This window comes from Brachypodium distachyon, chromosome 3 (assembly GCF_000005505.3).
Source record: "Brachypodium distachyon strain Bd21 chromosome 3, Brachypodium_distachyon_v3.0, whole genome shotgun sequence".
Taxonomy (NCBI): domain Eukaryota; kingdom Viridiplantae; phylum Streptophyta; class Magnoliopsida; order Poales; family Poaceae; genus Brachypodium; species Brachypodium distachyon.
This window is the reverse complement of record NC_016133.3, coordinates 35,854,701-35,878,551: the sequence shown is the minus strand read 5'-3', so window position 1 is coordinate 35,878,551 and position 23,851 is coordinate 35,854,701. Positions and strand designations below refer to the sequence as shown.

General features: G+C 52.8%; 2 protein-coding genes across 2 annotated transcripts in view; one reads left to right on the top strand and one right to left on the bottom strand.

Annotated features, from left to right (window-relative positions):
- LOC100839715 overlaps positions 1 to 819 on the top strand; it is a 29,989-nt gene extending 29,170 nt beyond the window's left edge. The window contains exon 62 of the mRNA XM_010236705.3: positions 111 to 819. Within this exon, the coding sequence (XP_010235007.1) occupies positions 111 to 458 (348 nt within the window). The 3' untranslated portion in view covers positions 459 to 819. The remainder of the gene's footprint in view (positions 1 to 110) is intronic.
- A 20,060-nt stretch (positions 820 to 20,879) lies between these two features.
- LOC100827802 (beta-amylase 3, chloroplastic) lies at positions 20,880 to 23,391 on the bottom strand. The gene is made up of 2 exons (XM_003574305.4): positions 22,665 to 23,391; positions 20,880 to 22,204 (listed from the first exon to the last, which is right to left on the bottom strand). Exons 1-2 carry the CDS (start codon positions 23,177 to 23,179, stop codon positions 21,073 to 21,075), a joined length of 1,647 nt encoding a protein of 548 aa, XP_003574353.1. The 5' UTR covers positions 23,180 to 23,391; the 3' UTR covers positions 20,880 to 21,072.
- Positions 23,392 to 23,851: the final 460 nt, after the last annotated feature.

Genomic DNA, 23,851 nt, shown 5'->3' with positions numbered 1-23,851 from the left:
ATATGAACTAGATGTCCTAGACCCCTCTGCCTAGTCAGTGTTGAGATTTTACTGAAATATTTAATGTTGTGGTTATGCAACTGATTCTGCTTTTCATTGTTATCATCTAGGTTTGGAGAAACTGTGCTGAGGATTACAGGAGCCCTGTATCAATATGGCAACCAAGGCCCCCTGAAGGGTACGTAGCTCTGGGATGCGTGGCTGTGCCTGCTTTCGAGGAGCCCCCTCTTGATTGCGCGTTCTGCGTGAATGAGAGATTTGCAGAGGATGCAGTGTTTGAGGAACAGATGGTATGGTCCTCCTCAGATGCTTACCCATGGGGATGCTACATTTACCAAGTCCAGAGTAGTTCGATGCAATTCATGGCACTTCGTCTGCAAAAAGAGCAGTCTGAGCAGAAACCTAAGAAGATATCAGAGTCTCAGCTCCAGCGTGCATCCGCATCGGAGACTCTATGAGGACAGAAGATGACATGCCATGCACCAAAGACAGAAGAGCCATGTATATAACATAGGGAAACACATCCGTGAAAGAAAACTTTGCTAGGCAAGAAGAGAGATACAGCATTCTCGTGCAAGATAGTTCGTGTTGGAAATGTGAGCTTGAACTTTTGTGAAAACTAGGATGAAAGTGGCTGTGAATGTACATTTTGTAACATGTTTTTACAGTTACCCGGCATTTTGTAGCAAGAAATTTTGCGGGGTGAGAGAACAGTGTTGGCATGGGATATCAGCTAGTTGAACATGTGAAGAGTGTACCATACTGCTGCTTCTCTTAGCCTTAACCAACACTCTTCAAATTATGTTTCTCCTACAGCTAGCCCAATCTGTTATACCATCTGTAAGCATATGTTTTTTTTGTTTTTTTGAAAAAAAGAGAGGCCCCCCTCTCCGACTTCTATTATTAGAAACCGCAGTTTTGCTACAAGATCCCAGTCTGTTGCAGAAAAACGAGAAGAACACAGGGAGCGGCTAATTACACAGCAGCAACTAGCTAAACAGCTCAGACTGGCAAAGCAAGGGAGAAAAGCATTCCAGGCTAGAACGAGCCAGAACTTGACAGATATCGACAGGCCCGGTCCTGAGATTTCGCGGGGGCTGGAGATACTTGGGCCCTTAGTATATAGTTTATACATATAACTTTAAGAAATATCATAAAGGTTGGAGATGACGACGTTAAATGGTGCTGAAATTGAACCAAACTAGATAAATTAAAAATTAGAAATTAGCATAAAGGTTAAAAATGAGCATAAATTAGCAGATTGGATTGGCAGTTCACCTGATATGTATTCACTTTACTAATATACACTTGACTTATTGACTATGCACAGCCGTAAAGAGTCGACGTGCGTGCTCGCGATAGCCTGCCTGCCGGCTGCCGTGGTTGATGAGGACGATCCGGCGATCTGGAAAAGGCGACGCTGAAGATGCAGTCGACGATGCAATATGCGTAAGAGAAAACAACAATCTGGAAAAGGCGACGCTGAAGATGCAGTCGGCGATGCAATATGCGTAAGAGAAAACAACAATCAGGCCATCAGGCAGGCCTGGAAATTAATCGCAGGCTGGGTGATCGAAGTGGATAGGAACTTCATCGGAATACTGTCTTGGGCCAACTCTATTAGTAAACTGTATGTATGCATATACTAATACGTACACATACCTATAGGAGGCCTTTCAGTTGGGGGGCGGCGGCCCAGTGCGGCCGCCACCGATGCACCACCCGGACCGGGACTGGATATCGACAGCAGCTTGACGGCTACAGTACGAAGCAAATCCAGCTACTTCCACCCCTTCCAGCAGAGAACCAGACACCATTAAGTTCAAGAAAATCAGTAGAATGTCTCCGATTCTCAAAAAAAAAAAAAAGGTAGAACACTTCTCTGGCCATTAAGTTCAAGGAAATCAGTAGAATGTCTCTGCAGAGGATTCCTGGCACACTTCGGTTTGCCTCTTTTACCCGCAACAGAGACCACAAATTTAACCAATAGCATAAGCGTTTCACCACCCCAAAAGGAGAGGCTAACTGCACTTTGCAAAAGCAGATGTCATTTATAACCCAGAAAAGGCCTGCAACACCAACTATCATCAGCTTCTTGAACGAAGCAACCAAATCTCCCATAGTTCCGAAACAGGTAAACTAGGTAAGTCAAAAGCACACAAGCCAGTAGTATTGAAAAGCTTCCAAATCCATTTCCCCAACAGGGTTCATGATTTCCAAGTCTAAAATCCCCAATCCACCGTGTTCTTTAAGTTTGCCACCTTCTTCCAAGCCACTAAATGATATTTTTCTTATCACTTCTTCCTCCTGCCAAAGCATCCTAGCACGAAAGAAATCGATTCTCTTACGAACTCCTACAGGGAGCTCGTAAAAGGACATCATATATAGAGGAATACTACTTAAACAGGAGTTAATCAGAATATTTCTCCCACCAACTGATAGGATCCTTCCCTGCGAACAACTTAATCAATTTTCAACCTTGTTCTCAGTCCTCTTCCAATGTTTGTTTCTAATTCGAACATCATCCACAGGAATACCAAGATAAGTGAGTGGAAGTTCCTGAAGTTTGCAAGTGAAGATATTACTGTAAATGTTTGATTTAGAGGCAGCATCCCCAAAACAATATAGGTCGCTTTTATGAAAATTGATTTTTAATCCTGACATTTGCTCAAAAGCACAAAGAACATTGTACGCCGGCCTTATAGCGAAGGTTGCCGTACACTTGGACAAGTTGACGCGTCGATATTTTTTGAATATGTTCAGTCGACCCTGCGGGTGCAACTTAATTCTATGTTAGGAAAGGCTTCGAGGGTGTTGTTAGCCAAGGGCTTGGGCCGAGCGGATCTTCCCAAGACACCTTTTGGCGAGAGGTTCGTCGGGGCCGCCTCGTACTTGGACCGAACGCGTCTTTCCAAATATCGAGGTTAGGATACCCTCGGAACTCTAACCCAACCCCTTCTCCTTCGAGCCCGTGCCAACCAAGGTTAGCTCGGAGCCTCGAAACTAGAGTCCCCTAGAAGGCTTACTCGAGGCCGATCGACTTTCAGTCGAGAGTGGCGCGCGAGAGCGAACCTTAGAGGGAGCACTCTAGCCCTCTCCCCTTGAGTTTATTCAAGTGAGAGTGAATGATACATGCCCTCATGCGGGGTATTTAAATCCTAGGGGTCCATGACAAAATACCATGGCTACCCTTGAGGGAGAGAGAAAAGTGGGGGCAAAGTGGTAAAAGTAGCTCCTTGTTCCATATCTTTTGTGTGCACCATGTGAGAAAAGTGGGACTTGGTCCATGGTCCACCATGGACTAAGGGCCCCCTCCTCACACCTTTCTTGCCCCCTACTCTAGCTCATTTGACCCTTTGACCATGGCATGAGAGGCTTGACTTGTTGACTTGTCTTCCTTTGCAACGTAGGATTGACCGTGCCACGTGGGTGTCTTGACTCATGCTTGGGAAATGTTTACTTAGTCGTCGCCACGTAGGATTTACGTCCCGGACCATATAAGGGTTTTATTTTACTACAACAGAACAAATTTCAAATTCTTGGCACTATCCACATCACCAGGAAGCATAAAAGCAGTATCACCAGCATACTGTAATATATTTATACCCCCCTCAATTAACTCAGGAACCACACCTTTGATCAGCCCGGCCTTCTTAGCATTTTCCAGCATAATGGCTAACGCATCAGCAGCAAGATCGAAAAGCAAGGGAGACAAGGGGTCCCCCTAGCTGAGTCCTGTGAAAGTAGGGAAATAAGGACCAAAAGAGTCATTCACTCTAATGCTCACCTTCTCCCCTCTCATAATACCCATTATCCAGTCACACCACCTGTCAGGATATCCTTTGAGATTCAACATTTGATACACAAAGGGCCAATTAATTTTATCGTATGCTTTTTCAAAATCCACCTTAAATAATATGGCAGATTTCTTTTTTTGTGTGGATGAAGTTGAGAGTCTCATGTAGAATCATAACCCCTTCCATAATATATCTCCATTTAAAAAAAAATTGAGTTCAGAAACTACAGTTCCTACATTGGGAGCAAGCATAGGACCGTTGTTCCCGTTTGTATGAAATGGAAAACGATAGCGCCGGTGGACGGCGGAGGTTGGGCACACGACCACCTTCTCACTTTATCGATGAGCCCCGAGGATCTTGCCTAGCTGGAGGAGGCGGGATACTTCCCCAAGGGGGATGGTATCCTGCCCGATGGCGAGGAGGTGAGGCTCAACCAGTGGCGGCGTTCGGGATGCATCATGGCATTCTCGGCTTGGTTCCATGCTGGCCTGTGTGTGCATGTTCACCCCTTCTTGCTGGAGTTCCTGGAGACGTACGACATCGAGTTGGCCCAGCTTCACCCATCGATGATCGTGAGGTTGAACGTTTTCAGGTGGCTGTGTGAGACGGCGCTCACGAGGAGCCTTCGATGAAGCTTCTGCTCTTCTACTTTACCATGGAGGTGAGGGAGCTGCTCACTCCGGACGGCTTCGCTCTGAGCGCCTTTGGTTCGGTGAACCTGAGGCTTCGTTCCGGCTTTGGGGACGACTTCCTGCTCATGCCGGGGAAGAGTGCGGAGAAGTTGTTCGTCAAGTGGGAGTCCCAGTGGTTTCTTCTTCGGGCTTCGAAGACCCGTCTTCGGCACACGGGTGATCTCCCCCGGCGCTCTGGGGGCGGAGGTCTTAGGGAGGTGTCTCACCCCGGCTATCCTTAGTCGGCCGACCTCTGGAAGGTGGCCAAGATCAAGGAGGTATCCACTAAGAGGAGCTTTCGTGACCTCATGGAGGAGATGGTGATGGCAGGACGCTTCTTGATGAGGTGCCGTCCGAGGTCTGAGGTTGGGACACCTCGATCCTTCCGTCCTCCACAGCTCGTCACCGCACGTGAGTGGTACCCCTCTCCCCTTCGTGCTTTGATTGTTTTCCCTTGTGAAGGTATTTAACAATTTTGGCTTGTCTTTTTCAGCAAAGTTTTCCGAGGAGAGGGCAGCGTTGTGGGCCGCGCAGCTGATAGGTCCGTACGGCGGACTGGAGCACCGCGACTACGAGACCAAGATCAGCGAGGGGGGATGCCACAACATCATCGCGAGGTGCTTCGGGAAGATGGTGCCGGTGCGACAGGACCCGAAGCTTGGTCGCCTTCTCTGAGTGGGCGATTGCTACTCCCGCTTGGCCACACCGTCGATGTTGGCGGTGGGGTCCTAGCTGCGGGACTCCTGTGGGAAGGCGAAGGCGGGAACGGCGGTGCTGGGCTTGGCGGTGCCTGTCGCGCCGGACCCCAAGATACCTTCTACGCGTCGGCGGATTTGGCGGATCCTGTCGTGGGCGAGTCGAGGTCCCCCCTGAGGGTGACCTTGGATCTGTACATGAAGGGGAAGATTGGACTTGAGCAAGTTCTTCCTCCTTCGAGTCATGAGGTTGAGGCTTTCAGTCGCGAGACGGGGCTTCGGCTTTGGAGCGACTCAGTGGTGGAGTTGTCGATCGGAGCCAGCGGTGCGGGCATCCAGGTGTTCTTCATTGGTCGCGAGCGCCCTGAGGAGGATGCTCCTAACCTCGGTTGAGTGCCCTTCTCTTTTGGTGACGTCATTCTTTTGGACATGATCTCCTTGGCTTGTTTTTAGGTGCGAGGGCCGCGGAGCCCGGGGTTCTTGAGGGCGAGCCCCCGACTCAAGCGAGGGATGGAGCACTTCCGACGGCCGAGGATGGAGCGAGAGACCCTTTCGTGACATTGGAGCTGCTGAGCATCCGCAACGTATCTCCCTTTGTCCTTTGGGTTAGCTTTGTGCTAACTCCCTCTTCTTTGCAGGTGAGGGGTTTGGTCGAGGCCGTGGGTTCCCTTCCCGCCCTCAAGACTCAGGTGGGGACGCTTTCTGCTGCTTTGGACGTGGAGATGTCCAAGTCTACCCTTGCTTTGAGTGAGTTGGCTTCGGAGAGGGTGCGGCGCGAGGCCGTGGAGGCTGAGCTTTCCTGCATTTCGGCTGAGCTTGCGGCCGTGGAGACCAGGGCTCGACTTGCTGAGGAGCCGTCGAGTTGAGGAGGACTTGGTGGTGGCCAACCTTGATAGGGAGCATGCCCGTGCGGAGGCTGCTTCCCTCAAGGTGGAGTTGGCGGCAGCGGGTGACGGCCCGATGCTTGCTCCTCGTGCTCGTCCTCCTCCGGATTGTCGTCCCGAGGTGGTTTCGCTTTTGCTTGTCCAGGCCACCGAGATTCGGGAGACGATGACTTGCTTGAGGAGTGTTCCCCAGCCGGATCTTCCTCCGTGTTGCACGGTGGATGAGGCGAGCAGGGTGCTTACTTCCTAGGTGGAGCTCATCGAGCCTACCGTGAAGAAGTGACTCCTAAGTACGGGTGCTCGACTTGTTTCGTCGGCGGTTGCGGCAGTCCTGGACGGCGGTGCCGGGATGAGCGGGCTTGAGGGTGAGGTGTCTCACGGGGCGAAGAAGTTTCTGGCGGACCAGGGTGCTCCTTTGTTGCGAGCCGCGGCTGCCTTCGAGCGAGGAGCTTCGGGGCGCCTGGCTCGGCGGGCATGGTTAGGACGCGGGCGATGTGCACGGGGGCGAGCTTGGAGTTGGCCGGCACGGAACGGGTGCGCGGGCGCGGGCGTCGCTTTCGCCGGGGGGCGCACGCGGCGCCGACGGCGAGCACGGGGGCAAGCTTGGAGTTGGCCGGCACGGAGCGGGCGTGCGGCCACGAGCGTCACGTTCGCCAGGGCGTGCACTCGGCGCGGGCGCACGGGGAGTGGCGCGGGCGCGGGCAGGCGAGTCTCGCACGGCAGGACATGGACGTGCCCAGCGTGACGCGCGGGTGCGCGAGCGGCGTGTGGCATTACGCCGAACACTTGGAGGGCGTGGCGATAGTTTTGTCCTTTTTTTCTCTTTGCGCGTGGCGGGCCGAGGAACCGGTGGGCTGGAGGCCCGTGGAGCTCGGGCTCCCCTTTCCTTTTTTTCCTTGCGTGCGGGCAGGCCGAGGCCTTCGGCTTGGGAGGCTTGGCCTCTCTTCCTTTTTTTTTTGCTAGCTAGTCTCTTTGTGATTTCCTCGTACTTCCTACTCACCGTTGTTGATTCCTTGTTTGCGTAGGTGAGATGGCGGGTCCCGACGCCGAGCCTGCGACCGAGAGGGGGCCGTCCAAGGGCTCCGCGGCGGAGCGTGCGGCGAACCGACCGTCGAGGAAGAAGAAAGTCGCCTTTCCCCCGCGTGGGGATCCTCTGGTGGTCCCGATGGCTCCGTTGGAGGGTGGTTGGGCTCACGACTACCTTCTCCCATCTTCGAGGAGCCCCGAGGACCTTGTCTAGCTGGAGGAGGCGGGATACTTCCCCAAGGGGGACTGTATTTTGCCCGACAGGGAGGAGTTCAAGCTCGACCACAAGCGGCGTTCAGGGTGCATCGTGGTGTTTTCGGCCTGGTTCCATGCCGGCTTGTGTGTGCCCGTCCACCCCTTACTGATGGAGTTCTTGGAGACGTACGGCATCGAGTTGGCCCAGCTGCACCCTTCGGCGATTGTGAAGTTGAATGTGTTTCGCTGGCTGTGCGAGACGGCGTTTCACAAGGAGCCTTCGATGAAGCTGCTGCTGTTCTACTTGACCGTGGAGGTGAGGGAGTTGCTCACTCCTCACGGCTTTACCCTGAGCGCCTTCGGTTCGGTGAACCTAAGGCTTTGTTCCGGCTTTGGAGACGACTTCCTGCTCATGCCGGGGAGGAGCACGGTGAAGTTGTTTGACAAGTGGGAGTCCCAGTGGTTTTTCCTTCGGGCTTCGAAGACGCGTCTTCGACACTCAGCTGATCTTCCTCGACACTCGGGGGCTGGGGGCCTCAAGGAGGTGCCTTACCCAGGTGAGCTTCGTTCGACCGACCTTTAGAAGGTGACCAAGATTAAGGAGGTGTCCGGCGAGAGGAGCTTCCGTGACCTCATGGAGGAGATGGTAATGGCGGGGCGCTTCATGATGAGGAGCCGTCCAAGGTCCGAGCTTGGGATTCCTCAGGCTTTCGGTCCTCCGCATGCCGTCACCACACGTGAGTGCCGCTTCCTTTTTCCTTTCAGGCCTTGGTTGTTTTTCCCTTGCGGTGGTACTTAACGACTTTGGCTTGTCTTTTTTCAGTGACATTTTCCTAGGAGAGGGCGGCGCTGTGGGCCGCGCAGCTGATAGGTCTGTACGGTGGGCCGGAGCACCGTGGCTACGAGACCAAGATCAGCGGCGGGGGATGTCATAACATCATCGCGAAGTGCTTCGGGAAGATGGTGCCGATGCGACAGGATCCGAAGTTCGGGCGCCTCCTTTGAGTGGGCGATCGCTACTCCCGCTTGGCGATACCGTCGATGCTGGCGGTAGGGTCCAAGTTGCGGGACACCTGCGGGAAGGTGAAGACGGGGACGGCGGTGCTGGGCCTGGCGGTGCCTGGTGTGCCAGTCCCGAAGATACCTCGTCCGTCGAGTGGATGCAAGAGGAAAGCTCCCTCGACTCCTTCTCCTTCTCCTTCTTACGACTACACCCCGGCGGATTCGGCGGATCCCGTCGTGGGTGAGTCGAGGTCCCCTTTGAGGGTGACCTTGGACCTGCACATGAAGGGGAAGATCGGACTTGAGCACGTGCTTCCTCCTTCGAGCCACGAGGTTAAGGCTTTCACCCGCGAGACAGGGCTTCGGCTGCGGAGCGACTCGGTGGTGGAGTTGTCGACCGGAGCCAGCGGTGCGGGCGTCCCGGTGTTCTCCATCGGTCGAGAGCGTCCTGAGAGAAATACTCCTACCTCGGATGAGTGCCTTTCTCTTTGGCGGTGTCGATCTTCTTTGAAGATTCTGACATGGTTTCCTTGGTTTGCTTTCATGTGGGAGGGTCGCGGCTCCCGAGGTTCCTGAGGGCGAGCCCCCGACTCAAGCGAGGGGCGGAGAGCTTCCGACGACCGAGGATGGGGTCAGAGACCCTCCCGTGACACTGGAGCTGGTGAGCGTCCGTGACATGTCTCCCTCGATCCTCCGGTTTTGCTTTTGGGCTAACTCCGTTTTCTTTGGAGGTGAGGGGTTTGGTCGAGGCCGTGGGCGCCCTTCCTGCCCTCAAGACTCAGGTGGGGGCGCTTTCTGCCGCTTTCGACGTGGAGATGTCCAAGTCTACCCTTGCCTTGAGCGAGTTGGCTTCAGAGATGGTGCGGCGCGAGGCCGTGGAGGCCAAGCTTTCTCGCATTTCGACGGAGCTCGCGGCCATGGAGACCAGGCCTTGGCTTGCTGAGGAGCGCCAGGCGGACGATCTTGCAAAGACTCGTCGAGTCGAGGAGGACTTGGTGGGGGCCAACCTTGATAGGGAGCACGCTCGAGTGGAGGCTGCTTCCCTCCAGGTGGAGTTGGCTGCAGCGAGTGACGGCCCAATGCTCGCTTCTCGTGCTCGCCCTCCTTCGGATCGTCGTCCTGAGGTGGTTTCACTTTTGCTTGCTCAGGCCACCGAGATTCGGGAGACGATGATTTGCTTGAGGAGCGTTTCCCAGTCGGACCTTCCTCTTTGTCGCACGGTTGATGAGGCGAGCAGGGTGCTTACTTCCCAGGTGGAGCTCATCGAGCCTACCGTGAAGAAGTGCCTCCTGAGTACGGGTGCTCAACTTGTTTCGTCGGCGGTTGCGGCAGTCCTGGACGGCGGTGCCGGGATGAGCGGGCTTGAGGGTGAGATGTCTGAGGGGGTGAAGAAGTTTCTGGCGGACCAGGGTGCTCCTCTTCGTGCTCGGGCTCGACGCTTCGTGCGTTGCCTTGAGCCCGCTCTTCAGGAGGGTGATGGTGAGGTGTGAACCTCGTCGCCCTCGGAGGTGGTGATGTACCTCAGCTGCTTACTTATGCGATGTTGCATATCTTCACTTGACTTAGCCCCATGGCTAGCATGTTTAGACTTTTAGTCGTAGAGGTTGTAAGGCAGCTTTTTTGTTGTGTTTCATGCTTCACTATGTAGTCAACATTATCGGAAATGTTAACTTAGCTTAGCATGTATTTCTCATGTTTCACCATGTAGTCGACATTATCGGAAATGTTAACTTGGCTCAACATGTGTTTCTCGGAGTACTACATTTCCTTCTTGTGAAGTACTATATTTCCTCAGTTTATACAGCTCGCGATCGTTCTCTATGATTATACTTTTGTGTCATCAATTGCTGTCGCTGTTGGGATACGACTTGGCTTCGGTGCCTTAGGCCATGGTTACGAGCCATGGGTCCTAGTACCCTTGTGAGGGTCGCTATCGATATGTTGGTAGTGATCCGGACATTTCGACCTGCCGTTCGGGAAATTTCATGCGGAATTTTCCCTCTCCGGATTTCAGGAAACTATGCTTTCCCGCGATTATTATGGAGCCTTAACCCGGTTACTATCATGCAGGCCCGCGCGCGACGTCTCGCATACCGGTAGCATGGTTCTCTGAGGTAAGTAAGCTCATGCATAACTCGCTTATTTATGGTTCCCCTTAAATGCGTTTTAAGGAGCTTCCGGTCCTCGAGGGACTTGGTTCTACTTGATGGATGGCCTCGAGGCATGCTAGGATCCACCAAGGAACAAGTCGCTAGTACAGACCTATGTCCGTGGACATTTTTAGAGGATGCTCGGGCCAACGGAGGCCTTTCCGCGTTCCTCGGTGAGCGGCACAGGGGCATCGGCTCTTTTACGACGATGAGTCGTGTGAGTGCCTCGTGTCACTCTTAATTTTTCCTCATGGACTTGCTTTATTTATCCTTGCTTCCTTGTCTTACAAGTCTTATGTTGACGTGGCCTCGTTGGCGCTTATGATCCCTCGAAGTTTCGTATGGAAGAGGCCGGTTGGGCGCTGATGATCTCCTTTCGGGGGCGGTAAGGATTGCCCTTGAAGGTCCGCCTTAGGCATAGAAACGCCGGAGCTTGTCGCCATTCCAGGAATGGACAAGATTTTGCAATTTCATATTCTCGAGGTGGTACGCACCATTTCCCAATACTGCGGCGATGCGGTATGGTCCTTCCCATTTAGGGTCGAGTTTGCGCTGGAGCTTTGGGTCAACATTCTTTTTCAGTACGAGATCTCTTTGAGAGAAGGCTCGTTCCCGCACCCTTGTGTTGTAGAAGCGTGCGGCGCTTTGCTCTTAGACGGCGTGCCACATGAGGGCTTTGACACGAGCTTCTTCTACAAGATCGACGGCCGTCTTGTGATGCTCTTCATTTTCGATAGAGGCAATTGGGGTGGCTTCTTGGAGCCTTTTGACCCGAGGTGAGCGGAACTCGACCTCGGCGGGAAGAATTGCTTCGGCTCCATACACCAAAGAGAATGGTGTTCGGCCCGTGGAACGGCTTACGGAGGTGCGTATGCCCCAAACCACGCTAGCAAGTTCATCTCCCCATGCTCCCCTTGCTTTGCTAACCGTGTGCTCTACCCTTCGGCGGAGTCCTTGGAGGATTAGTCCATTTGCCCTTTCGCAAGCGTCGTTGCTCTTGGGGTAAGCTACGGATGCGAAGTGCAGCTTGATGTCAAGGCATTCGCAGAATTTGATGAATTCGGCACAGTCAAACCGTTTGCCGTTGTCCACGGTTAGCTCTCGCGCGACACCATATCGGCGTATGATGTTTTCCTAGAAAAAAATTTGAACGGCCTGTGACGTGATCTTGCCAAGCGGCACTGCTTCTATCCATTTGGAGAAGTAATCAATCGTCACCACGAGGTACTTGCAGCCCTCGTTGCATGCGGGGAAAGGCCCGAGGAGGTCCATTCCTCAGCGTGCAAATGGCCATGTTATTGGGATATTTTTCAGGCAAGTCACGGCGCATGGATTGACTTAGCCATTTTCTGGCAAGCTTCGCATTTCCGCAATATGGTGATTGCGTCTTGCACCATGGTGGGCCAATAGAATCCCTGACGTAAGGCTTTTGCCGTGGTGGCCCTTGGCGCAAGATGGTGGCCGCATATTCCTGAATGGATTTCCAGGAGGAGCTCGGCTCCTCGGTCAGGAGTTATGCACTTAAGCAACGTGGCCGCTCCTTTCTTGTATAGGATGCCGTCGAGGCGGACGTACATCTTGGCTTTTGCGAGCAGAGTTTTGGCGCTTAAGCCTTCCGTTTCTTCGTCCACCTCGCCTTTCAAGGCGCGGATAATCGGTGTCATCCAAGAGGGTGGAGCGTCGATGACCATGCTGGTCTTTGAAACTTCGTCAAGGGCGTCGGCTTCTTCCTTTATGGATGGGGCGCGAATTACTTCGAAGAGTGCACCGGGTGGCAGCGGTTCTTTGGAACCGGCCGTTCGGGCTAACCTGTCAGTCAGGTGATTTTTTCCTCGTGGAATGCGTCGCGCCTCCATGCCCAGGAAATACCGTTCCATCTTGCGAACTTGTTTGATGTATTTCTTCATTCTTTCATCAAGACATTGATATGACTTGTCCATTTGGTTTATCACCAGTTGGGAGTCTCCCTGGATGAGAAGGCGTCGGACTCCCATGGCCTTGGCCAGTCGAAGTCCGAGAAGTAGCGCCTCGTATTCTGCCATATTGTTGGTGGCATTGAAGTCAAGATGGGCGGCGTACTCCAAGATCTTTCCTTCGGGGCTGATGAGTATAACTCCAGCCCCTGCACCGTCGAGGCGTTTAGAGCCGTCGAACCTCACTATCCAATGTGGTTCCGGGGGCTCGGTCTTAGATGTGATTTCTTCGGGCGAGGCTGGTGGAGCATGCCACTCGGCCACGAAGTCAGCCAGGACTTGGGATTTTATGGCCGTTCTCACCGTGAGTTCACATGATAAAGGCGCCAATTCTGTTGCCCATTTGGCGATTCCTCCGGTGGCCTCCTTGTTGCCGAAGACTTCCTTTAGTGGGAATGTAGTTGACACCATGATGGTGTGGCCCATGAAATAATGACGGAGCTTTCGAGAGGCCATGAGGAGGGTGTATGCGATCTTCTCGATCTGGGTGTACCGACCGTTTGCTCCTCCCAAAGCTTCGCTCACGTAGTACACCGGGCGTTGTGACCCATCTTCTTCCTTGACGAGTGCTGCGCTTACGGCGACCGGGGTCGCGGCGAGGTATAGGAGCAAAGGCTCCCCCTGTTTTGGGCTCGTGAGAAGTGGAGGGGTCGACAAATAGGTCTTGAGCTCTTCGAAGGCCCTTTGGGCTTCGTCGGTCCACTCAAAGTTGTTGAGGCTCCTTAGGGCTTTGAAGAAAGGGAGACCCTTTTCGGCTGATCGGGCGACGAATCGTCCTAGGGCCGCCATTCTTCCCGCTAGGCGTTGCACATCTTTGACGGAGCGAGGAGGTTCCATCTCCAGGATGGCCTGAATTTTTTCCGGGTTGGCCTCGATCCCCCGTTAGGAGACAAGGAAGCCTAAGAGTTTCCCTCCTCGAACTCGAAATTTGCACTTTTCCGGATTGAGCTTCACGCCGTACTTGCGGAGATTGTCGAAGGTTTCACGAAGGTCCTTGGGATCAGTTCCTGCAATTTGACTTTTGATGACGGCGTCATCAACGTATACTTCGGCGTTCCTCCCCAATTGTTCCTTGAGGATGAGGCTGACGAGGCGTTGGAAAGTTGCGCCGGCGTTCCTCAAACCAAAAGGCTTCCTGCGATAGCAGAAGGTGCCGATGGGAGTGATGAAGCTGGTTTTCTCCTCGTCTTCCTTGGCCATGTGGACTTGGTGATATCCTGAATAGGCATCCAAGAAACTCAACCTCTCGCATCCCGTCGTGGAGTCGACCAGTTGGTCGATCCGAGGGAGCGGGTAGTCGTCCTTGGGGCACACCTTGTTTAGGTCGGTAAAGTCGACACACATTCGCCACTTGCCGTTGGCATTCTTCACCAAGACAGAATTGGTTAACCATTCGGTGTGCCAAACTTCTTGGATTAGCCCGGCGTCGGAAACTTTGGCGATTTCTCGCTTGATGACCTCGCATCGCTCGGTGGAGAGTTTCCGAAGTTTTTGCTTTATGGGAGCTTTGTCGGGCCTTACGGCGAGGCGATGCTCCATGACGTCGCGCGGGACTCCTCCCATGTCGGAAGGCGACCAAGCAAAGAGATCGGAATTCTTGCGAAGTAGGTCGACGATTTTTTCCTCAAGTTTACTCGGGAGGTCGGCCCCGATCTTCACCGTGCGCGTGGCGTCTTCTTGGGAGGCGCGTACTTCCTTGAGTTCTCCTTCGGGGAGGGGCTTAGGGATGTAGCGCTCCGGGTGATCAGTTCCGGATGCTCCTGCATTCGAAAGCATGTTGATACTCTTGGATGATTCTCCCTTTTCGGCGCACTTGGTCTCATGGCGGTAGAGGGTCTTCCTGTCGGAAGATTTCTCGCCGTGAACCGCTATCACGCCTTTTGGGCCTGGGATCTTCATACACAAGAAGTTGTGGTGGACGGCGGCGCAGAGACGGTTTAGCGTAGTCCTCCTGAGGATAGCGTTAAAGGAGGCCTCCATGTCCACTACGTCGAAGCGCACGAGCTCGGTTCAATGATTTGTGACGTCCCCGAAGGTCGTGAGGAGCTCAATTTGTCCGAGCGGCTGAATGGACTTCCCCGGTACGAAGCCGGTGAGAGGATAAAGGGATGGCTGCAACGAGCCGTCCTTGTATCCCCCTTGTGGTTGCATCAGCTTCTTCAAAGTGCTCAGATATAGGATGTCGGCGGAGCTTCCGCCATCCACCAGAATCTTTTTGAGCTCACAATTGGCGACGATCGCCGTCACGAAGAGGGCGTCGTCGTGTGGGAAGCGTATCCCCTTGGCGTCTTCCTCGGTGAAGATGATTGGCACGCTTGCCCATTTCGGTGGTGGTGTCGGGGTGAAGGTTCCCACGACATTGACTTCGCGAGCATACTCCTTGCGCTGTCGCTTTGATCCCCGGCCTGTGGCGGAGCCCCCGAGTATCACTCCGACGTGATGCGCGGGTTCTTGAAACGGGAGGATGTCTTCCTTAGGTGCTAGGTCAGCCACGAGGACGTTGGCGGGGCGCGGAGCCTCGACAGTTTTTTCATACTTGCACCTGGCCTGCATTCGTGCCTGGAATTCTTCGCAAGCCATGATGAGAGTGTTGCACTCCTCGGTGCTATGGCTTGCCGAGTTGTGGATGAGGCGTCTCCCAGTTCCTCCCTCGGTCGGACGAGGTGGCTTCTTGGGTTGCCAGGTCTTTTGGGATGATGTTTGTCCTTCGACGGCGAAGATTTTCCGGGCTTGGTCGTCGGCACCCTTTTTCCCCCACCTCCTCTTCTTCTTGGTAGATGAAGCAGGCGCAGGGGGTTTGTCGGACGAGAGAGTTTCTTCGGGAGCGGCGCGTGGCGCGTCCTTCTTAGCAATGTCCCCGTCTTCGCCTCGGGCGTATTCCTGCAAGATCCGATAAAGCTCCTCGGTTGTCCTTGGAGGATTGCGACTTAGGGCCCGATTTACTTCTCCTTGGAGAAGGCCTTGCATGCATGCGTCGATCACGGTGGTCGACGGCGGGTTGGCGATTTGGCTTCGTACCTTCTCGAACCGATGGAAGAAGCTTCGGAGGGATTCCCCCGGCTTTTGTTTCACGGCATATAGCTCGTGAGCCTGTATGGGTTCTTTGAAGTTTCCTTGAAAGTTGGCGATGAAGACCTCTTGGAGACGTTCCCACGAGTGCACGGAGTTCTTCCGCAGGTTACAAAACCAAGTTTGCGCCATTCCAGTGAGCGCGAGCAGAAAGAGGTTGCACATCTCGACGGGACCTCCTCCGGCGGCCCGTATGGCGGTGGAGTAGACATCCAAAAATTGAAGAGGATTCGACTCCCCGTCATACGGCCGTATTGTGGGTGGCTTGAGCCTTGGCGGAAAAGGCGCGTCTTGGATCTCCCGCGTGAGCGGGTTGCAGGTCGGCCGATTCTTTTGGTTCCTTCGGTGGCGAGGTCCTCCCTCGTCGCTTTCGTCGCTAGAGGGGTCGCTTGGAGAATGATCTCGGCGTTTTCTTGGAGGGTCGGAGCGTCGACGGGAATTCTTTTCGCCGCCGGCACGGGCTCCGGATTCCGCCACTTGCTCGTTTCCATGCACGCTGGGGTCTCATTCCCCGCGAGGCGCAGATTGAGGTGGTACCTGGTGGCCGCCTTGTTCGACCCCGACGGGGGGAGCAAGGGGCTCTTGCGGGGCACTCGCAAAGCGAGGTTGATGTTGAGTGTGTGCGACTTGGAGAGCGCCTTGCGGTGGAAGCCCCCAATAAGGATGATACCAAGGAGCTCCTTGGGCGATGGCGGCGAGCGCCAGTGGAGGTAATCCCGGGTTGGAGGGGTCGTAGGCCGGGACTCCTTAGTTTTCTGGCGCGGATCCTCCCGACGCCACATTGTTTCCTCTTATAAGTTCCGAGGGCAGGGTTACCACCGGAAGGTGGCGCGAAGCCTATCGAGCGAGGCATGCCGAGTTCCGTATCCCTTGCGGGGGCGGCAACCGTAGGCAGCTCGCCGATCCTTGCCACTACGTTGGTGAGTGTCGAGGGACCGCCTATGACGGTTTCGAGCACCTCGGTTCCTTCCGGGACGGCCGGTAGCGGAGGAGAGACCGTGACTTCTGTCGGGGCGACCATGCTTGCAGCGACGTCCGGATTGGTGAGGGTTCCTTCTTCCTTGGGAGCTCCTAAGGCACTTGCTTTCTTCGTTTGCAACCGTGTAGACTTCGCGGCAAGTTGGGGACCCGATGAAGTAGGCTTCGTCGGGCCATTAAATCTTCAATTGCGGCGAGGGTTCCCCACGGTCGGCGCCACTGTTGTTGTTCTCAACAACAATTAGAGTAAGGGGTGTCAATGCTCGATGGCACAAGTGCGGGTATAAAAGTAGAGCGTGTACGCCGGTCTTATAGCGAAGGTCGCCGTACACTTGGACAAGTTGACACGTCGATATTTTTTGAATAGGTTCGGTCAATCCTGCGGGTGCGACTTAATCCTATGTTAGGAAAGGCTTCGAGGGGGTTGTTAGCCAAGGGCTTGGGCCGAGCGGATCTTCCCAACACACCTTTTTGGCGAGAGGTTCGTCGGGGCCGCCTCGTACTTGGACCGAACGCGTCTTTCAAAGTATCAAGGTTAGAATACCCTCAGAACTCTAACCCAACCCTTTCTACTTCGAGCCCGTGCCAACCAAGGTTAGCTCGGAGCCTCGAAACTAGAGTCCCCTAGAAGGCTTCCTCGAGGCCGATCGACTTTCAGTTGAGAGCAGCGCGCGAAAGCGAACCTTAGAGGAAGCACTCTAGCCCTCTCCCCTTGAGTTTATTCAAGTGAGTGTGAATGATACATGCCCTCATGGGGGGTATTTAAAGCCTAGGGGTTCATGACAAAATACCATGGCTACCCTTGAGGGAGAGAGAAAAGTGGAGGCAAAGTGGTAAAAGTAGCTCTTTGTTCCATATCTTTTGTGTGCACCATGTGAGAAAAGTGGGACTTGGTCCATGGTCCACCATGGACTAAGGGCCCCCTCCTCACACTTTTCTTGCCCCCCACTCTAGCTCATTTGACCATTTGACCATGACATGAGAGATTTGACTTGTTGAGTTGTCTTCCTTTGCAACGTAGGATTGACCGTGCCACGTGGGTGTTTTGACTCATGCTTGGAAAATGTTGACTTACTCGTCGCCACGTAGGATTTTTGGCCCGGTCCATATAAGGGTTTTATTTTATTACAACAGAACAAATTTCAAATTCTTGGCACTATCCACATCACCAGGAAGCATAAAAGCAGTATTACCAGCATACTGTAATATATACCCCCTCAATTAACTCAGGAACCACACCTTTGCCTTCTTAGCATTTTCCAGCATAATGGCTAAGGCATCACCAGCAAGATCAAAAAGCAAGGGGGACAAGGCCAGTGAAAGTAGGAAAATAAGGACCAAAAGAGTCATTCACTCTAATGCTCACCTTCTCCTCTCTCATAATACCCATTATCCAGTCACACCAACTATCCTTTGAGTTTCAACATTTGATACACAAAGGGCCAATTAATTTTATCGTATGCTTTTTCAAAATCCACCTTAAATAATAAGTCAGATTTCTTTTTTTGTGTGGAGAAGTTGAGAGTCTCATGTAGAATCATAACCCCTTCCATAATATATCTCCATTAAGAAAAAATTGAGTTCAGAAACTACAGTTCCTACATTGGGAGCAAGCATAGGACCGTTGTTCCCGTTTGTATGAAATGGAAAACGAAGGTCACCCGGAGTTCGAAAAAAAATACCGCTAGCTTATTTGTGTCATCACGAGAACTTCTACTTGATGGAATTGTGTGCATGGGTACACCTACAAGTCTCACCATCTCGCCTTACGATCAGGTGAGTCTTGGATTCACGATTCGATTCGCAGTCTCCATCGACTAACTGAGAATATTGTTTCATCATTGACGATGAGTGCCCAAAACAGAGGGGTCGGCCAAGATGCTTTTAACAGAGAGCGAAGATATTTTACATACTCCGACAGATGCAGCTTCCCTGTACGTGATACGGGAAAGTATTGCAGCCCCGGCACGCAATACAGCCTGCCAGCCGCCGTGGGAAAGGGAAGAGCATGGCCGATCGGCCGGTGGCCCGCGAGACGGGCCCGGTGAGTCCGAGAGCAACGAGAGAGCCAAGACTAGGACGTTGACGCGCCCGTTTATTACACGAAATATCAGGCTCGCGGTAGGAAGATATTTGCCTCCTCTAAAGTGCAAGACACTTTTGCTCGAGAAAACGATGTGTAAACCCATGTTGGTTTTGCAGAGAGGAGCAGCTATGCTTTTGTTGAGATCATACGTGGCATGAATGGCCAGCAAGCAGCCGGGCCAGGGACCGTATGAAATTAACCGAGCTGCTTGGCCCCTCTATTTTTCCCAGTTGAACGAACGCAGCCTTTGTCCAGTCAGCTTGTGAAATGAGAGCCACGAGTGCAGGGAGAAAAAGCGCCAAAAGGTCGCTGGCGTAGTCGAGGAGCGGGCGCTTTTGCCTCCGGGAACATGCATGGGGTGGTGGAGGAGGGAGAGGAGAGGCGGGGCGACGCCGCGGATAAGGTCGCCACGCCACGGCGTGCGACCACGCGTTTGTCTCGGTGACCACACGCGGCCGCGTCGCCGCCGACTCGTCCGTCGCCCACGCCGCAGCAGCAGCAGCTAGGTTGCCGATAGAGAGCATGGCCGGCGCTCATCCTTGCCACTTGTGATTACTACTCCTGCACAACTAGATCACGGTACTGCCATCGTACGCCTGCACATGTGGGCATGACATGCTACGTTCCTCAGATTTAAAAAGATAACCTCGTTTACTTGCACAAGATTCTCCCTATTGAGTCTCTCATAGTATGAGCCTTCGCACACATTTTGAATGTTAAGTAGGGCATTTTTTTACTGGAATATTCTCTTAGTTTATTACCTGTTCGAGAGGAAATTGCATGACGGATACATTAACTTGGCAAAGATGTTCATTTTCATCCATTAACTCGCAAATCAGATCCATCAACTTGGTAGAGACGTTTTTTTTAGTCCAGATGGTCAAATTCGCACGTAAATTAGCCATTTTGGCTGCCGACGTGGACATGCGGGGTGTTGTTCGCAATTTCGTGGGCGACGAAACTTGACATTCCCCCCGCCAAACCTAGAATTGTATATCTGCGGTCCAACTAGCCAAGTCGCTCAAAACTTTTTCGTCGGCCATTTTTTCCTACAGTCACAAAATAATCTTAAGTTTTTGTCGTTCTCAGACATTTTTTCGCCAATAAACTTTTTATGTTGTGACCCTTTTTCAGTTTTTACCGATTTCAGAAGTGATCCAATTCTATTGAGTCTGACTCATAATAATATGACTCTTCACGCACACGTATATTTTCAATGTGATAGGGCATTTTTTTTACGGAGTATTTTCTTATGTATACCTATTCAATGCTTAAACACAAGTTTCTTGTGGTTCTCGAACAATTTTTTCACCAATAAGATTTTTATGTCGTGACCCTTTTTCAGTTTTCACCGATTTCAGAAGTGTTAGCACACGATTTTCAATGTGCTCTGGCTTGAGTTTTTAGCATTTTTCTGCTCAAATCTTATGCAGTTGATTTCTCTATTATGTGGATGTCGATGAAAACTATTTGCAACGGGTTTGCCCTATAGTTTAGGGTGAAAAATTATGTGTAAAGTGGATTTTTATCATTGCGGGCATATCCGATGAAAACCTTCATTCGGTGCAAACTGTGCTAACTTCATGAAAATCATGTCTAAAAGTTTCAAAAACATTCGACAAAAATACCATATGTTGGAGATGTGATGCTCTACAAAGGCGAGAAATTTCAAGTTGAAAATCAAATGCAATTGGAAGGAATTAAAAAGAAAAATATACAAATGAATAGTGCCAAATGAAGCACCACTATTCACTTTGAATTTGTTTTTCCGCTACTATCAAATGCAGTCGAGTTTGGACATGAAATTTTACACACATATATAGAACATCACTTCTCTGACATATGTAATTGTTTTGAGAAATTTTTGAACTTTTTACAATGGAGTTTGCACATAATTTTCTTCAAAAATGTAAATGCCTTTTTGGAAAAATCATGGATATATCTTGAGATTATATGTCAACTTTCAACACTTAGTGCAAACATATGATAAATATGTGTACTACACAAAAAAAGGGGTGATAATTGATTGATCTACCCGGAGGTGCAGAATTTTTGTTTTGCACAAAAGTGATATTTTTTTCACAAAATTTATAAGCATTTATTTGTAATCAAGATGAGTGCCCGTATTTCAAATATTTTTACTTCCTCCGATCCATATTACTTGTCTCAAATTTGCCAAAATATGCATGTATCTATGTTTAAAACGCGTTTAGATACATGTAATATTTCGACAAGTAATATATGTCGAAGAAAGTACAACATTTTAAAATGAGCTAAGAGAGAGAATATGTTCCGAGCCCGAGCCGTTTCCCTTCGGAAATTATTGTTAGGGGAGCAAGAAATGGGCTAGTTGTTACGAAATTTCCATCCGACAAAGATGTCTCAATTCTCAAATAGATAAATTCAAGTGAAGAAAACAGAGGCGCCAAAGCTCGATTACAGCTATAAAATTCTGTAACCTGCTCTCCCCTGATCATCATTTATACAGTTCCCTTCCCAAATCGCCGTACCACACACACAGTACTTATACACATGGCATCTATTCCCTACAATGCGGCGGCGGCGGCCTCTGCCTCCGGCGCTCTCCTCTCGTTGGCGGCCTCGAGGAACCCGACGTACAGGTCCGAGTGCCCCGTGTCGCAACTCGGCAGCCCCGTCCTCGCGCCGCCGCCGTCCGCCATGGTCTTCACGAACGCCACGAACCGGCGCCAGTTGTCACCGTCGAACAGGTTCCTGTTCATGCGCAGGTACGTGAACGCGCTCAGCCCGGCGCCGGCGTCGCCGGCCGCGGCCGTGGCGGCGACCTGCGCGAACGCGGACTCGTCGTACCGCTCCAGCGCGTTCTCGCCGGCGAGCTCCACGTTGGCCGCCCGCGCGGCCGCCCTGACCTGCCGCACCAGTTGCTCCGGCGAGCACCCGGCGTGCCCCGGCTGCTGCTCGTCCTTCATCTCCATGCACGTGAAGTTGAGCACGACGCCGCGCTTGGCAAGCATCCCGGCGATCGGCGCGTACCCGTCGTGGTTCCGGGTGTTGTAGTACCCCGCCGTGAGCTCGGCGGCGTGGGAGCGGGTTCGGTAGTGCCAGTGGATGCCGGCGACCTTGGCGGAGAGCATGGCGCCCGTGCCGCCGAAGACGGCCTCGGCCGCGGCCAGGACGCGGTCGCCGTGCTCCAGGAGCATCCCGGAGTACCACTCGAGGAAGAAGCTGCCGTACTCGGTGCTCCACGTGCCGTCCCAACGGAAGAAGCCCGTCTCCTCAGGGAACTGCTTGTACTCGCCGGCGTCGTGCGGCCCGTTCGTCCCCCAGTTCTCGTGCCCCGCAGCAGCCGCCGCCGCTTGCAGCGACGCCCGCATGTACTTGTCGTAGCACTGGAACTCGCCGATGCCCGGGAAACTCCAGGTGCCATTGGCCTCCGGGTAGGAAGGATACCTGAGCTCCCCGCAAGGACCCAGGCCGACCTGGATCTCGGCGATGACGGTGCCGAGGTAGCCGCTGAACCTGTCGCGGAAGCTGCGCATGAAGTCGGAGTAGACCTGGACCGGGGTCCGGCCCTTGAGCACCGGCAGCGTGTCGCAGCCGAGGGAGATGTACTCCGGGTTCCGCCGCCCGGACCTGTCCGTGTACACGATGTCCGGGTTGGCGCTCACCTCCTCCAGTACCCATGAAGGCAACGGGATACTGCAAACACAATTCAAAGAACAATTTCAGTCAGTCATTTGTCCCCAAATTAATTTTATGTACCTAATTTGACATACAAATTGGACTGTTACAACCTGGGTTGATTTGATCTTTATGTGATTGCTTAAGCTACATGTAACTAATCACCTAATCAGTTACTAACCCAATTGAAATGGTGAACTATATTTGGTTATGATTGGGGGGTATCTTGTGATACTTCCCTTGCCAATTGGGTTTAAAGGTGTTGCTTAATCACCTGGAACTACTTGCCAAACGTGCAAGGAACAACCCAGAAAAAGTTCCCCAAGTCCCGTAAGGCCGTAATCAATCCCCATAAATTTCCCCCAAATTTTCCAAGGAAAATCAAATCGAATTAAGGCAATTTAACCCCGATTTTTTTTGCTGATTCCTAGAATATGCTGGTAAACAGATTCGGGTTCATAGGTGAGGGGTTGCTTACTTGCAGGAGTCTCCGACGTTGCCGCCGCACTGGTGGAAGGACATGACCATCTGGAGGCGGAGGCCGGCGCGCTCCACCATGCGCACGAGCTCGGCGTACCCCTCCCAGTCGTACCGGCCGGGGCCCTCCCTCTCCACGACGCCCCACCAGACGTCCACCATGACCCCCTCCACCCCGGCGCTCCGCAGCGCCATCAGACTCGCCGCCAGGGCGCGCGCCCGCAGCAGCTGCCCGCCGGGCCCCACCGTGTCCAGCGGCAGCATCACGTACACGGGAACCCCGCCGCGCTTCTGGCCACCGGAGTGGGCCTGTTGGGCCTGGCCGTGCAGCAGCTCGGGCGCCGGAGCCTCCATGGGCGACAGAGGGGCCTGCGCAGCCGCCCTGAGGACCCGCAGCCTGGACGGCGCGGCGGGGACCGCGACGCAGCTGGGCGGCGCGTCCTCGGCCTTGTGGAGCTTGGAGGAGGGTTCGAGCGGCGAGAGAAAAGACGTCGAGGACCTCAGCGTCAGCGCCATCGATGGATCTGCTACGCGCTCGGAGTAGGACGAAACCGAAGGGATCGCGCCGACGAAGAGGAAGAAGCAGATGAGACCGCGGATGCTTGGCAAGGAGAATTGAAGGATGAGGAAGAGGAGATTGCTTGGCTTTGGTTTAGTTTTGTGTGTGAATGCGAAGACCTTTCCGTTGGTTGGGCGAATGGAGCTTGTTCTGGGAGGGGACTCGGGGACCCGTATTTATAGAGGGATTTCCTCCTTTGATGGAGGAAGCGTGTGACGGTGATGACGTGGAATGGGACTGTGCTTATCACTACTGTATTTTTTTAGTGATGCTTATCACTAACTGGTCAAGATCCAGTGGAGACTGTAGGATTAGTACTAGGAGTAGTACATGTACATATCTTATCCATCTTTGGGACATCAGTTCATGGTCTGGGCGTCCCGTTTCGTCGTCTCCGAGCTTATTTGAGTTGTTTAGGCACCGCATTTCGTCTTCTTTTTTTAACTTTTTTCATTATAGATTTCGGATAATTGATGGCATGCGTAACGGGATCAATCGGTTCGATCCAATCATCAGTAGATTATTCCGAAACTGATAGCGGTCGGAGTACTGTGCTACAGCCTACAGCTAGTGTTGGTCAGACGTGTGTGCGTACGATTAGCTTAATTTGCTTTGCTCAGACGCGTCCG

Excerpts from the sequence above, each read along its gene's own strand:
- LOC100827802 (XM_003574305.4), bottom strand. The coding sequence starts at position 23,179 with ATGGCGCTGACGCTGAGGTCCTCGACGTCTTTTCTCTCGCCGCTCGAA. Across the intron at positions 22,205-22,664 it reads AACGTCGGAGACTCCTGCAA|TATCCCGTTGCCTTCATGGG; the intron begins GTAAGCAACCCC and ends TTGTGTTTGCAG.